The 12,531-nt window shown below is 51.0% G+C and overlaps 2 protein-coding genes across 4 annotated transcripts; one reads left to right on the top strand and one right to left on the bottom strand.

Moving 5' to 3' along the window:
* Nucleotides 1-1,860: 1,860 nt before the first annotated feature.
* Nucleotides 1,861-5,001, bottom strand: EIF1AD (eukaryotic translation initiation factor 1A domain containing). Of its 3 annotated transcripts, none has more exons than XM_055580777.1 (6): nucleotides 4,695-5,001; nucleotides 3,397-3,536; nucleotides 3,141-3,249; nucleotides 2,931-3,039; nucleotides 2,718-2,768; nucleotides 1,861-2,179 (listed from the first exon to the last, which is right to left on the bottom strand). In XM_055580777.1, the coding sequence occupies exons 2-6, from the start codon at nucleotides 3,481-3,483 to the stop codon at nucleotides 2,035-2,037; spliced, it is 501 nt and encodes a 166-aa protein (XP_055436752.1). In that variant the 5' UTR covers nucleotides 3,484-3,536; nucleotides 4,695-5,001; the 3' UTR covers nucleotides 1,861-2,034. The 3 variants fall into 3 exon arrangements, with proteins under 3 accessions (XP_055436752.1, XP_055436750.1, XP_055436751.1); XM_055580775.1 differs by having other exon boundaries at nucleotides 3,397-3,620; nucleotides 4,695-5,000; XM_055580776.1 differs by having other exon boundaries at nucleotides 3,397-3,600; nucleotides 4,695-5,000.
* A 168-nt stretch (nucleotides 5,002-5,169) lies between these two features.
* BANF1 (BAF nuclear assembly factor 1) lies at nucleotides 5,170-7,276 on the top strand. The gene is made up of 3 exons (XM_055580778.1): nucleotides 5,170-5,395; nucleotides 6,124-6,262; nucleotides 6,755-7,276. Exons 2-3 carry the CDS (start codon nucleotides 6,140-6,142, stop codon nucleotides 6,899-6,901), a joined length of 270 nt encoding a protein of 89 aa, XP_055436753.1. The 5' UTR covers nucleotides 5,170-5,395; nucleotides 6,124-6,139; the 3' UTR covers nucleotides 6,902-7,276.
* Nucleotides 7,277-12,531: the final 5,255 nt, after the last annotated feature.

Raw genomic sequence — 12,531 nt, 5'->3', positions numbered from 1 at the left:
CATAACATATGGCATGTGCACAAAGATCAACAGGCCAGATTTCAGAGAGATTCATAAAAACGTGGAAAGTTCATTTATTTTAAAAAGGTACTTTAAACCAGCGAGGAAAGAATGAGCCACTAGATCAATGGTACAGGGACAAGTGGCTATCCCTTTGGGGAATAAAAATTAGCCATCTCCCATAAAAAATAAACTTCAGACGAGTTAAAAATAGACCCACACATATACATCTTTAACTCACCTGGCAAATTTTTGCATATAAACGTACATACATTTCTATACATGTGTATATACACATAAACATACATACAGGTATGTGTACACATGTAAGACTATACTAAGCAAATACAAGAGAGTGAACGAGGAGCAAGTAAATGAAACGGTAGCTGAAGAGGCTGTGGGATCACGGACAGGTTTTCCTGGTTGTTTTTCAGATGGGAGAGTCTATCATGCTTTTGATGCTAACACATCTGGTAAAGAGGATGATAAAACCAAAACTCACACAAAGTCCTGAAGCAGAGACAGGCTCCGAAGAGCAAGAGGAAAGGCTTACATCCCACTGGGTTAACGGGCAGTAAGACGACAGGAGTATCAGTGAGCACCGTGCAGGGCAGGTAACAGAAAGGTGAGAGTTCCCTCCAATGGCTACTATTTCTTTACGAATAATGAGCTGCTGTGTGTAACTAGCAGAAGGGGAGTTGGTTAAAAAGTTTTCAAATACAGCATCCTAGGGTAGATCTGCTAGGTGGGGCTGAGTGGCCATCTGAGGTTTGTAATTATAAATTTCAGGTAAAACTAGTGAGCCAGGTTGGCTGTTTTCCCTAATAGTTACTTGTGCACAGGCACAGAGGTGCATGACTGGGTTGACCATGGTCAGATTTTACTAGATGAACACGATGGAGGCAGAAAGGAAGGACAGGGTGTAGACTGTGGAACTGATGCTGCGTGAAGAGGGAAATGAAGATCGGAGCATCATGGTCAGAACGTGGCATGGCTGGAGGATGAAGATAAAGAATTTCCTCTGGGGGGGAAAAAAAAGCATCTCTGTGGGAGGAGTGGGGTAGTTGAGTGAATAAACCTGGATGTGGTCATTGTACAGGTATCTGAATTCAAATGGTGCTGCAATTTCTAGTGATGTTAGGTGCAGAGAGTGACTAGGGATACAGGCAACAGGCCTGGAACAGAAGACAAGGGCCTCAGTGATGGGGGCAAGACTGAAGGGGCCACAGCATTGAACGGACCCATCCATGGATGCAGACAATGACAGATGCAGAGCACAATGACAGAAGCAGGGGAGGAAGATGCGAGCCAGGAGGTCAGCTTCACATCTGGGCCCTGACTACAAGGTCAATGCCAGCAACGAAGAGGGAGAATGTAGTCAGAGGTGAAAAGCTTCAAAGAAGTGAAATGGTGTGGGTGGCCGAAGGCTGAGGAGTGACGGTCTGAGTGATGTCCTCAAGGAGGACATCAATTGGGGGCGCACATGCAGCGTCGCGGCGGGTACTCCTGTGGCCACAGATGCAAGACACAGGGCCAGTGGCTCATGAAGCCCCGTGAGGTTCACCGAGTGTCTCATAGAGGCTGGTGGGGACCAAGTCCCACTGTGATCCTCAACGCCTGAATGAGCATTAACTGCAATGAAGTGGGCATGCCCCCATGTATTACCTACATGCAAGGAGGCACACAGAGCCTGGCACTGACTTAAGTGCCGGACGAGAGAGGGAGGAACTAGGAAAGAGTCCAGCCATTCCCCACTTCCTGCCCATTCAGCCCACCTGCCCATGAGGCCACCGCCAAGGAGCCGTGTGTCATGTCATCCGCACGCCCCTCCTTCCTCCAAAGAGCCACTCCGACACCAGCATGAGTCAGCACCCACCAGGGGTTTAATTCTCCCATGTCAGAAGGTCAGTTCAGAGAGGGGCCCTGCCTTGTCCCCATCCAGGGGGAAAGATCCGCAGAGCCCCCTGGGAATGTCCACACTCAAAGGAGGCCAGGACCAGTCTCTGAGCAAGAGGAGAAGTGGGTCCCACGGTCTCAGGCCGCCTCTTCCTCTTCACTCTCCTCCTCGCTCTCATGATACTGTCTGCGGTTGGTGTTAACAAAAAGGTCAGAATCGTCTTCAGAGCTGGACTCTTCTCCTGATGACTGTGGCTCAGCTGGGAGTTCTGGCTGAGTCTGTCTGCACGGGGGAAAAGCAGAGAGTTAGCCCAGTGCCTTCTGAGAAGACCTGCAAACAAGGAGCCCCATAAAGAGGACCATATGGCCAAGTGGTCAGGGCTCAGTGAGCCAGACAGGAGAGAACTGCAGGAAAACTGGCCAAACACTACCTCCCTATACCCATCTCAGAAATTCATTAGAACTGCTGATTTTAATAGGATTCTACTATGACCAACAAACACTCAATGAACTCACACTGCTTACCAGGTACTAAGCAACTTTACAAGCATCAGTCTCTTTAATCCCTACAGAGCTCCCATTTTATAGGTGATGAAATCTGAGTCTAAGAGCTTAACCTGCTTAAAGTCACCTGGTTGTAACTTGCAAAGCCCAGACTTTAACCCAGGAGATCTGACCATCAAGCTATACTCATCACCACTTATTCAGGCACTCTCACCAGGGACCTGATATACAAAGAAAGGAAAGCTATATTTTCCCTCAAGGTGCCAAGGCCTGAACCCCCATTTTCTGTCTCCCCAATCCCAAGACTTGCGTCTCACCTGTTCCTATTGTTGTTGTCTTTCTCAGCCACTTGGGAGAAGGCCTCGGGCCTACGCCAAGAGAAGAGCCAAGGTCAGAAAGGACAGAGAAACCCCTCAGCTGCTGCCAGATGTTCCTGCCTGAAATGCCTGACCTTCCCTCCCCTAAGCCCACAGGTACGAACGAAACCCCCAAGGAAGTGAGGCAGCCAGTGACCAAGAAGACCACCCTACCAGTGCCCATCCTTCTGCAGAGAGCGCACGTGGTCTTTGCAGAGCACAAAGGAGATCTCAGCCTTCACCTTCTCTCCTTCTTCAATAGGGTCAACGATGAGAAAGTCCCCTGCAGGGGGAGGAGAGAAAAGCACAGTCGGTCCTGCTTGTAGTGGGGGAAGCCGAGGCCACAGGAAACGCTTCGGTCTCCCAAAAGGCTGCCTCTCTCACCTCTCTTGATCCAGATGTTCTTGCGGTACTTGGAGGGCATGCTCACCAGGAAGCGCTGCCCCTGGGCTGTCTCCACCTCATGTAGGTTGTTCCCTGGGGTCCTGAGGACCTGGTCCAGGGGAGACCAAGAACCAATCAGCTTCATCAGCCAGTTCCAACACCTGCCGAGCTGTACAGCACCCTGCCCCAACCCCAGGGGCCTAAGAGGATGGAGGAGTCGGGGGAAGCAGAGCAACTGGTCCCTGATGCCACTCACCCTCACGATCTGCTGCTGGTCAGAGGGCACCATGTGCTCCCCCAGCACCTCCTTCACCACATGTTTCCTCTTGGTGGCCTGAGACATGGTGGGTCCTGTCCCAGGGGGGTGAGGGATGCGGAGACTCTCAACTCTTCCTCCTGAGTTTTTTAGATGGTAGGCTGAGAACCCAGGACTCTTTTGAAGATGAGGACGGGCCTTTTACTGAGGAGTGATACAATGTCCTGGTGAAGAATATGGGCTCTGAAATCCAATTGACTGGACTCAAATCCTACCTTGGTTATTTCCTGGCTGTTCAATTTCTCTAGACTTCAGAGAACTAACCCAGAGCATTAGCAGTAGAACAAAATAATCATAAGCAAAGCAGGAAACACAGCATAAGACACATAAAAGTAACTTGTGTTTATCCCTTAAGTACTGGCATAACCATAAAAACTAAATATATGTTTTAGAAAAATAAGCCATTCTGGAAACCACTTGGGGAAGAAGCAAGGTAAGTTACTTCTTCCTTAACATATCTGTACATCTCAGGTGTGACACAACCACACAGATGTTCAATCTCTCAATGCCCTACAGACATAGACCAGCTACGGCAAGCCAGGTCAGGAACGAGCTAATTTAAGGGCAAGGTAGACTAAACTGATGCTTTTGAACTGTGGTGTTGGAGAAGACTCTTGAGAGTCCTTTGACAGCAAGGAGATCCAACCAGTCCATCCTAAAGGAAATCAGTTCTGAATATTCATTGGAAGGACTGATGCTGAAGCTGAAACTCCAATACTTTGGGCCCCTGATGCGAAGAAATGACTCACTTTCCAAGACCCTGATGCTAGGAAAGACCGAAGTCAGGAGAAGGGGACGACAGAGGATGAGATGGTTGGACGGCATCACCGACTCAATGGACATGAGTTTGAGCAAGCTCCGGGAGTTGGCGATGGACAGGGAAGCCTGGCGCTCTGCAGTCCATGGGGTCACAAAGAGTCAGAGATGACTGAGCGACTGAACTTAATTGAGACCGATTTGATCTTTGGCATCTGCTGTTTCTGACCCTGGTACTGCAAGACAACGACTGAAGCGTACTCAGAAGACAGATGTTCAGTCGCTAAGTCGTGTCCAACTCTTGCGACCCCATGGACTGCAGCATGCCAGGCTTCCCTGTCCTTAACTATCTCCCCGAGTTTGCTCAAAGTCATGATGGTTTCCAAAGGAAACTCCGAAGTGTCATCTCTAGTTGCCGTCCCCTGCCCTCCTCCTTCCCTATCCCGATGTAAAGATGCTCAGAGGGAAAGATCCAAACTTACTCTCTGGCCCTCGGATCCCACGAAAGCTGCCAGAACGACCCGGTTCTCCAAGCAGGACGCTGAGATCGGCTCGTCCACGACTCACTTCAGAGCTGAGGCAATGAAAGCAGAGAAAAAGGACTCGCCAGTGGTCACGACGGTGGAGTCGGCTTGGACTCAGGCCTCGGGCGCATCCGGTTCCCGTCCGACTCTAACAAATCCGACAGCGAGGACGACAACGCGTATCGGCCTGAGTCGGACGCCGTACTTCCGGCGCTCTCCCAGAAGTCTCCTGGTCACGCCTCTCTCCTTGTCCGTCTCTCTAATTCTTCCCAACACCGGGTCGGCCAAGGTTAAGTGGTTAAGTTCCGCATGCCGTGCAGCAGATTAAATAAAGTTTTCTTCTCACAGGTTTCTGTTCCCCGAGGCCGGAAATGCTTCCCAAGAAGCAAGACTACAAAAGGCACTCCGGCTTCCTGCGAAGCAACTGGAAATGAACACCTACTAAGGGTGCTCCCGAGGTCTGGGTGGTGTCGCAACTCTATGACTCTAAGCGGCTAGAAGTGCCCAATATAGGTTTTTTGTTGGTTTTTTTTTTTTTTTTTTAAAGGCGGCCCTTGAGGCGACCCGGAAGCGGAAGTGGAAGAAAGTTCTAGTGGGCTGAGGTAGCCGCGGGAGCAGCCGGGTGGCGGGAGAAGCCGTTACAGGAACGGGAGCTGTGGGTGAGCGCGAGCCGCGGAACAGGGCTCGGGGTGGAGGCCAGAACGGGCGCGGGGAGGAGGGGGAGGCAGGGAGGAGAGGGGCCGCGAGCGCTGAGACGGGCCAGACGATGCACTCTCAGAGAGGGCTCGGCCAAGCTCGCGGGGTGGGGGGGGTGGGGAGTGGGGGGGGGGTGGGGAGTGGGGGGGGCGGGGCGGGGCGTGTTGGGGGCGGGGTCCACGGCGTAGGGCGCGGCGGGAGTCCAGGTGTGGCGCTGACGCGGCTGGCTGAGCCGGGGTCCGCGCTCGGGCTGCGCCTCCGCTCTGAGCAGCCTGTGCGGCTGCCGGGTCAGAAAACCCTTCATTTGCTTTTCGGGCCAAGTGGCCATTCCAGACCCGAGTCAGTGCTGCTTCTGCCCAATCAAGGTCACAGGGAGTGACAGCTTGAGGGCGGGCCCTGGGTACTGTGGAAATCTTACCTTTGTCCTGCATGCGCCGCCTGTTAGGGCAAGATAAGTTCTCCTCGGGGCGGTACCAAAACCCAGCTCTCGCAGGGACTGGGAGAGACTTCGCTCTTAAACAGTGAGGAAAAGACTCGTGTTTGGACCTCAGTTTTCTCATCTGTGAAGTGGGGGGAATCGAAAAAGTCCCCATAAGAGCTGCTCTGGCATTTTCTTCCTGTGAGATTGCCAGTGATTTTTCGGGCGTTCCCGGGTTTTCAGCCCTAATTTCCTTCTTCTTGGGATTCCCAGATTAAGCTTGATCGAGATGACAACCTCCCAAAAGCACCGAGACTTCGTGGCAGAGCCCATGGGGGAGAAGCCAGTGGGAAGCCTGGCCGGGATTGGCGAAGTCCTGGGCAAGAAACTGGAGGAAAGGGGCTTTGATAAGGTGTGGAGTGGCTACCTGTAGTTGGGCGGGGGGCGGGGCGCGACTACAATATTTCCCGGCAGCTGGGGAGTGAGGAGGGTGTGTATATCTGTTGGGGGGTGGACGCTCGTGTGTGATCTGCAGAGTCAGCCGGGCAGAACCCACCCTGCCTCTTGGACTCCTGTGTGGGGAGCCACAGGAAAGGGGCCCTTCCCCCCCCCCCCCCCCCCCCCCCCGGCCCTGTGATATTTATTTGTTTCTGTTTGCCCTGGGGTCTTAGTTGCAGCTTTCAGGATCTTTCACTGGGACTCACAGACTCCAGAACCCACGGGATTAATTGCCCCATAGCAAGTAGGATGTTAGATTCTAGGCCAGGGATTGAACCCATGTCCCCTGAATTGCAAGGCAGATTCTTCACCACTCGGCCAGCAGGGAAGTCCCAGGAAGTGGTCGTCTTGTTCCTAATCCTACAGAGCACTCAGCAGCCCATCTTTTGCTTTGCCCGTTTTGCAGGCCTATGTGGTCCTCGGCCAGTTTCTGGTCCTAAAGAAAGATGAAGACCTCTTCCGGGAATGGCTGAAGGACACGTGTGGCGCCAACGCCAAGCAGTCCCGGGACTGCTTTGGCTGCCTGCGAGAGTGGTGTGACGCCTTCTTGTGATGCTCTCTGGGGAGCCCCCGATCCCAAGCCCTAGCATTGAGTCTCCAGAGTTTGCAGCCTAGTGAGGACTCCTCCTCCGTCCTCTACAAAGGAAGAGATTGCTGTTGTCGTGCACACCTCCCATGTACTCCAGGGCCTTTGGGGAGTTCTCTCCCTTCACCATTTCAACTTTTTTGGAATTCTCACCCTTGCATGCATCTTCCTTCTCCTTTCCCTACCAGTTTCATGACAATAATTACCAGCTTTTCTGAGTGGATTCCTGGCCCTGTCCCTCACCCCCACCTGTGGTCTCTTTTATGCCATTTGGCAGTCTTTTTGGCAGAACAGTCACTGTCCTTGTAAAGTTTTTTAAATCAATAAAGCCAGTGGCCTTCATGACTGGGCTTTGTATGTGGGAAGCAGGCGGGCTGGGAGTTGCCTGTTCCCCAGGGACTGACCAGGTTTGCCACACTGCTTATCAGTGCAAATCGAAACTAGCAGCTTCTCTCACACTCCCGAGGGCGGCCATACTGGCGATACGGGCCTTGGGCGGGTGCCTCGGAGTGTCTCAATCCCCCACTAACGTGGGGGAGAGAGTGGGTTGGTTCCTTCCTGGGATCCAGATGTCCGTGTGGTCAACAGCTGGGTTAGTCAGCATCTGGTGGAAAGTCCGAGGGAGTCAGAGCAGGAAAAGGGTGGATGGGATGTGGGCTGAGGTCTACCTGCCATTGGTCATGTGCTCTCCTGGCCTCTGGGATGAGTGGGTGGGGCTCATGCAGTCCGCCCTGTTCTCTCAGGGAGGCAGAAAGTGTGTGGGCAACGCAATTGGGTGGGCAGGCTTGAGTGAGTTACACTTGTATTTGGTAAATTTTCATCTTCTGTTTATTGGACTTAGTATATGAACCAGGTTCAGAGCTAAGGTCTGTGCAAACATTTTTTTTTCTTTGATAATAAGTAGTGGTTTTCTTTTCCACAGATGAAACTAGAGGCTCAGGCTGACTAACATGTCCATGGACTTACTACTGGGAAGTAGCGAGACTGGTCCTCAAAACATCACATGGAAACCCATGGACCTGAGAGCCATGGGTGTTCTTTGCTCATGGCACTTGGTCTCTCTGAGACTCAGTTTCCTCACCTGGAAAATGAAATTGTTGTAAGGATCAGATGCAGTCCTGCTGTTGTTCAGGAGCTACTTGTTTATAGAATTTTCCTCATCCTCGGGGCTTAAAGTCTGGTGAGGGGAAAAATGACATAATAAATAGAAACACTGGGATAGCATGAGGAGATTTTCATGATTTCAGAATAGGGAAAGATTAAAAAGCTGATTAATTCAACTCCATCATAGAAATTTTGTTCAAGATAATCAGAGTGAGTGAGGAGCCTAACCCAGGGTGAGAAAGGATATTTGCGACCCATGTAGATGACACAGGACTCCAGAGCTGCAGTCAAGAGAAAGCAGACAATACAATAGAAAAGTGGGTGAAAGACCTGGAGGGCAGCCACAGAGGAATACCTGAATGGTGAATAAGCATGTCAGAAGGTGTGTGGTCACATTAAGTTGTCAGAAACGCAAATAAGATGCCATTGTACACTCATAGGATTGGAAAAAAATTTTAAGTCAGACAATACCAGGTTCTGATGAGGAAATGGAGCAACAGGAACAGATATCCAACTAGTGGGAGTGTAAATTGGTGTGAACAATTGGGAAAAACAGTTGGGTGTTTGCCAGTAAAACTGAAGACCCACCCTGTGAGCCAGCAGTTCCTCTCCAGGGATGGGGCAGGATGCAAGGCACACCTGCGTCACACCTGAGCAGATGTTCACAGCAGCCTTGTTCATTCACAAGGGCTCCCAGCTGGATCCATGTGTGGGGATCTTTGCAGAGACAGTAGAACTAGAAGGGGGAAAATTGCTTATTGCAAAAGAAAATGAAATCACTGAGTTGTGTCCGATTCTTTATGACCCCAATGGACTGCAGCCTGCCAGACTGCTCCGTCCATGGGACTTTACAGGCAAGGATACTGGAGTGGGTTGCCATTTCATTTTCCAGGGGATCTTCCTGACCCAGGGATCGAACCTGGCTCCTGCACTGCAGGCAGACTTTACTGTCTGAGCCACTAGGGAAGCTTATTGCAAAAGTCATTGGTAAAGAAAGAGAAGTGGGGAGTGATTGCCTTTGGGGGAAGGAGACAGGTGTGATGCATGGGAGCATAGGGGTATGAGAGTAGCAGTTTCCACTTCTTGACCTGTATGGTGGTGATCCAAGACACTCTGTGTACTTTTCTGTATGTTAGCTACATCTCAGAACAGTAGAAGAGAAAAGGGAGAACAAAAATAAAGACCCAAGGATAGAGCAATTAGGTAATTAGAAATTATGCTGGTTATTAGGGATGAAGGTTCAGTGTAAGCCTGGGTCTTGGAAGTGTGAGTTGCCCCCTGGAAGGTCACCAGGTGGCCAGAGCTGGGCCCAGCTCGTGTTACAGGCTGCTTCCTTGGAGGGTGCCAGTCTGAAGCCCAGAAAGGTAGTCATGGGGACTGTCCCTGGAGTTTCAGGCCATACTATGTTTCTAATGTTACTCTGGTTGGGTCCAGGGTTTTCCAGCTGTCCTGACCTCTGAATAACTTTCTTCACCTGCAAAATGATGGTGCTTACTAACTCCGGGTGTTTGTTGAGAATAGACCAGTGGGTGAAAAGTCTTTGGAAATTGTTAGGTTGGTGTGCAAAAGATTTGTTGGTGTCATCACAAAGGAATGACAGGGTAGGGGCAAGTGAGCTGGGGACACTGGCCCTTGGCTAGTTTCCCAGGGAGCTGGTGCAGATTAAGTGCAGCTGCAGCTGAGTTCCAAGTGACAGAAGAGCAGACCTAGAAGAACTTGAGGAGGTTCCTGGCCGCCTGGGGCTGCCTCTCCACCTCTCCCAGCATGTGCTGCAGCCTGGGCCTCTTACTCTGCCACTGCCAGGCTCTCTTGGTCGGGCTCCAGCCTGGCCTTGGCCTCCTCATCAAGCCAAGCTCTCCCCAGCTCTTGCACAAATGGGTCTGTTGCAGAGAAGAACCAGTTCTCACTCTACATTGGAACTGTTTTTTTGACTCTCTTCCTGCTGTTTTTATGTGTTGTGTTAGTCACTGAGTCATGTCTGGCTCTTTGCGACCCCCTGAACTTTAGCCCACCAGGCTCCTCTGCCCATGGAATTCTCCAGGCAAGAATACTGGAGTGGATAGCCATTCCCTTCTCCGGGGGCTCTTCCTGATCCAGGAATTGAACCCCAGTCTTCTGCATCGTAGGTGAATTCTTTGCTGTCAGAGCCACCTGGGAAGCCAGGACATAATGGCCTGTCTCAGAGGACCCTGGCCCTCTGCCTGACTGTGAAACTAAAGTGCGTTTGTTCAGCTCATAGAGAATCCGACTCTGTCCCCCTGTGAATGACTACAAAAAGGGGATTAACACGCTTCTTCCAAATGCTGGCCCTCCTGGAGATGTTTTGCAAGACTGAAGGCGCTTTTTACTTTACCTCCTCACTGCCTCTTCTCTCTGCTGGGCCTTTTGACCTCAGTTCCTCATTGCTTCTCTCTCAGGTTCTGTAAACGAGCCTGGCATCCAGACCCCAACAGCATGGTCATTTTGAGACATTAGTCTGCCATCTCAGTCAGCCAGCTTTCCAAATATAGTTGTATTCCTTGCCTCAGCACCTTGTCTCTGGGATTCACTGGCCTGTCATATGGCAAGCAGAGGGAGCTTGGGCTCCATAACTGGTCTGTCCCTTTAAGGCAGACACCTGAGCCCACAACAAACTTGTGACTATTCCTTGGCATCCCAAGATTGTTTTTCACAGCTGTGCTGAGGGGTGGGGCAGCATCTGGACTGGGCAGTGACTACATGCTGGTCCTGGTCTCCCTGGGAGAAATCCCTGCCTTTCCTGACCGCGGGATTCTGAGGGTCTGAGAATTGGGGTTGGGGTCAGGGAATCTTGCATGCTTACTCATTATATTCATCACAATAATAGCTACCGCTTATTAAGCCCCAACACTTTGTTGCTTACTGAAAACCACAACCTCTCCCAAGCCCCAGGTAAGATCCTCAGAGGCCCTGAAACACTAAAGATTAGTGTCCCCAGAGCAAAAAACACCCACCTCCCCCCGCTACCCCCCAACAAGTGATTAAAAGTACAAACTGCCCTGCACTTGGCTTCCCCGGTAGCTCAGCGGTAAAGAATCTGCCTGCAATAAAGGAGACGGAGGAGCTGCTGGTTTGATCCCTGGCTTGGAAAGCTCCTCTGGAGAGGGGCATAGCAACCCATTCCAGGATTCTTGCCTGGAGAATCCCATGGACAGAGGAGCCTGGCGGGCTACAGTCCATAGGATCTCAAAAAAGTCTGAAGCCACTAAGCACACACCCTGAATTCTTAAAATATTAATTGTAGAAAATTCTAAAAAAGGTCAAACTTCCTGTGTTGACTACTTCAGTGCTGCTTTTTATATTGTGTCAGATTATTCCGCCCAGAAATCATAGCCCTGGGACTTGTCCACTGGTCCAGTGGTTTTTCTGGGTGCCTAATGTCCTCTGCCAGCATTCAGAAGTTGTTCTGTGGAATTTGCTCGATGCTCAAATGTTCTTTCAATGAATTTGTGGGGAGAAAGTGGTCTCCCTGTCCTATTCCTCCGCCATCTCGGTCCAGTGGTTAAGACGCCCTTACAAAAGGGGATGTGCATTCTATCCCTGGCCTGGGAAATAAGATCCCACATGCAGAGTGTGGCCAAAAAGTTAAAAATCATAGCCCTGTTTTGCTGGTACCTCCAACATATGCCCAGTTTACCTATGGGTGACCCAGCTTCAGGCCATTATAATCAGCGAGACCTTAGAAGACTAGACTTTTCACCTTTCTTCAGGTGAGGACTGAGGCTCCCAGAGGTCAAGGGGCTTGCTGAAAGTCCCCCAGGCAGTAAATGGCACAGCTGGGACCACCCACACTCCTGGCCAGTTCTTGTCCTTTGGGCTCCCTCTGGACTGAGAACACAGATTTGAATTAGACTGTGTCTCCTGTGTGGGGGTGCGCTCAGTCATGTCCAACTCTATGTGACCCCACGGACTGTAGCCCGCTAGCCTCCTCTGTCCATGGGATTTTCCTGGCAAGAACACTGGAGTGGGTTGCCATTTCATATTCCAGGGGATCTTCCCGACCCAGGGATCGAACTTTCATCTCTTACGTCTCCTGCATTGGCAGGCGGATCCTATACCACTAGCTCCTGCCTGGGCTCAAAATCCAGTGTCACCATTTACTATTTACCAGCCTGTGTTCTTGGGCAAAATCAATTGTTTACTCTGGGTCCTGTTTACTCCTCTGTAAAATGGAACCCTTGCTCACTGATCTCTACATCATGCTGGTCACGAGGGTTAAACAGTGCCCGGCTCAGTGCAGTAGGGACTCCTGCTTACCTGCTGTTTATATAGCACCTGGCCTCCCCTAAGCACTTATTGAAGCCTCGAAGCAACCCATTTCACAGAGGAGGAAACTGAGGCAGTGAGGGTTAAGTAACTTCTCCAAGACTACGCATTGGAGATGGTTAAGAGCTTGCTGGTAGCTGTTGTGGGTTTCTCATATGGGCTGGGTCTCCGTGAACTGTCCCTGTGGTGGCACTTGCGGCTGGGAGCTG

The sequence above is a fragment of the Bubalus kerabau genome, chromosome 5 (assembly GCF_029407905.1).
Source record: "Bubalus kerabau isolate K-KA32 ecotype Philippines breed swamp buffalo chromosome 5, PCC_UOA_SB_1v2, whole genome shotgun sequence".
In the NCBI taxonomy this organism is placed as follows: domain Eukaryota; kingdom Metazoa; phylum Chordata; class Mammalia; order Artiodactyla; family Bovidae; genus Bubalus; species Bubalus kerabau.
This window is presented reverse-complemented; position numbering and strand designations above follow the sequence as displayed.

What these genes read in the sequence shown, in the direction of transcription:
- EIF1AD (XM_055580777.1), bottom strand. Translation starts at nt 3,483, where the DNA reads ATGTCTCAGGCCACCAAGAGGAAACATGTGGTGAAGGAGGTGCTGGGG. An exon ending in CTGCAGAAGGATGGGCACTG is followed by an intron (nt 2,769 to 2,930) that starts GTAGGGTGGTCT and finishes CTCTTGGCGTAG; the next exon opens with GCCCGAGGCCTTCTCCCAAG. An exon ending in GACAACAACAATAGGAACAG is followed by an intron (nt 2,180 to 2,717) that starts GTGAGACGCAAG and finishes TCCCCCGTGCAG; the next exon opens with ACAGACTCAGCCAGAACTCC.
- BANF1 (XM_055580778.1), top strand. Translation starts at nt 6,140, where the DNA reads ATGACAACCTCCCAAAAGCACCGAGACTTCGTGGCAGAGCCCATGGGG. An exon ending in AGGAAAGGGGCTTTGATAAG is followed by an intron (nt 6,263 to 6,754) that starts GTGTGGAGTGGC and finishes CCCGTTTTGCAG; the next exon opens with GCCTATGTGGTCCTCGGCCA.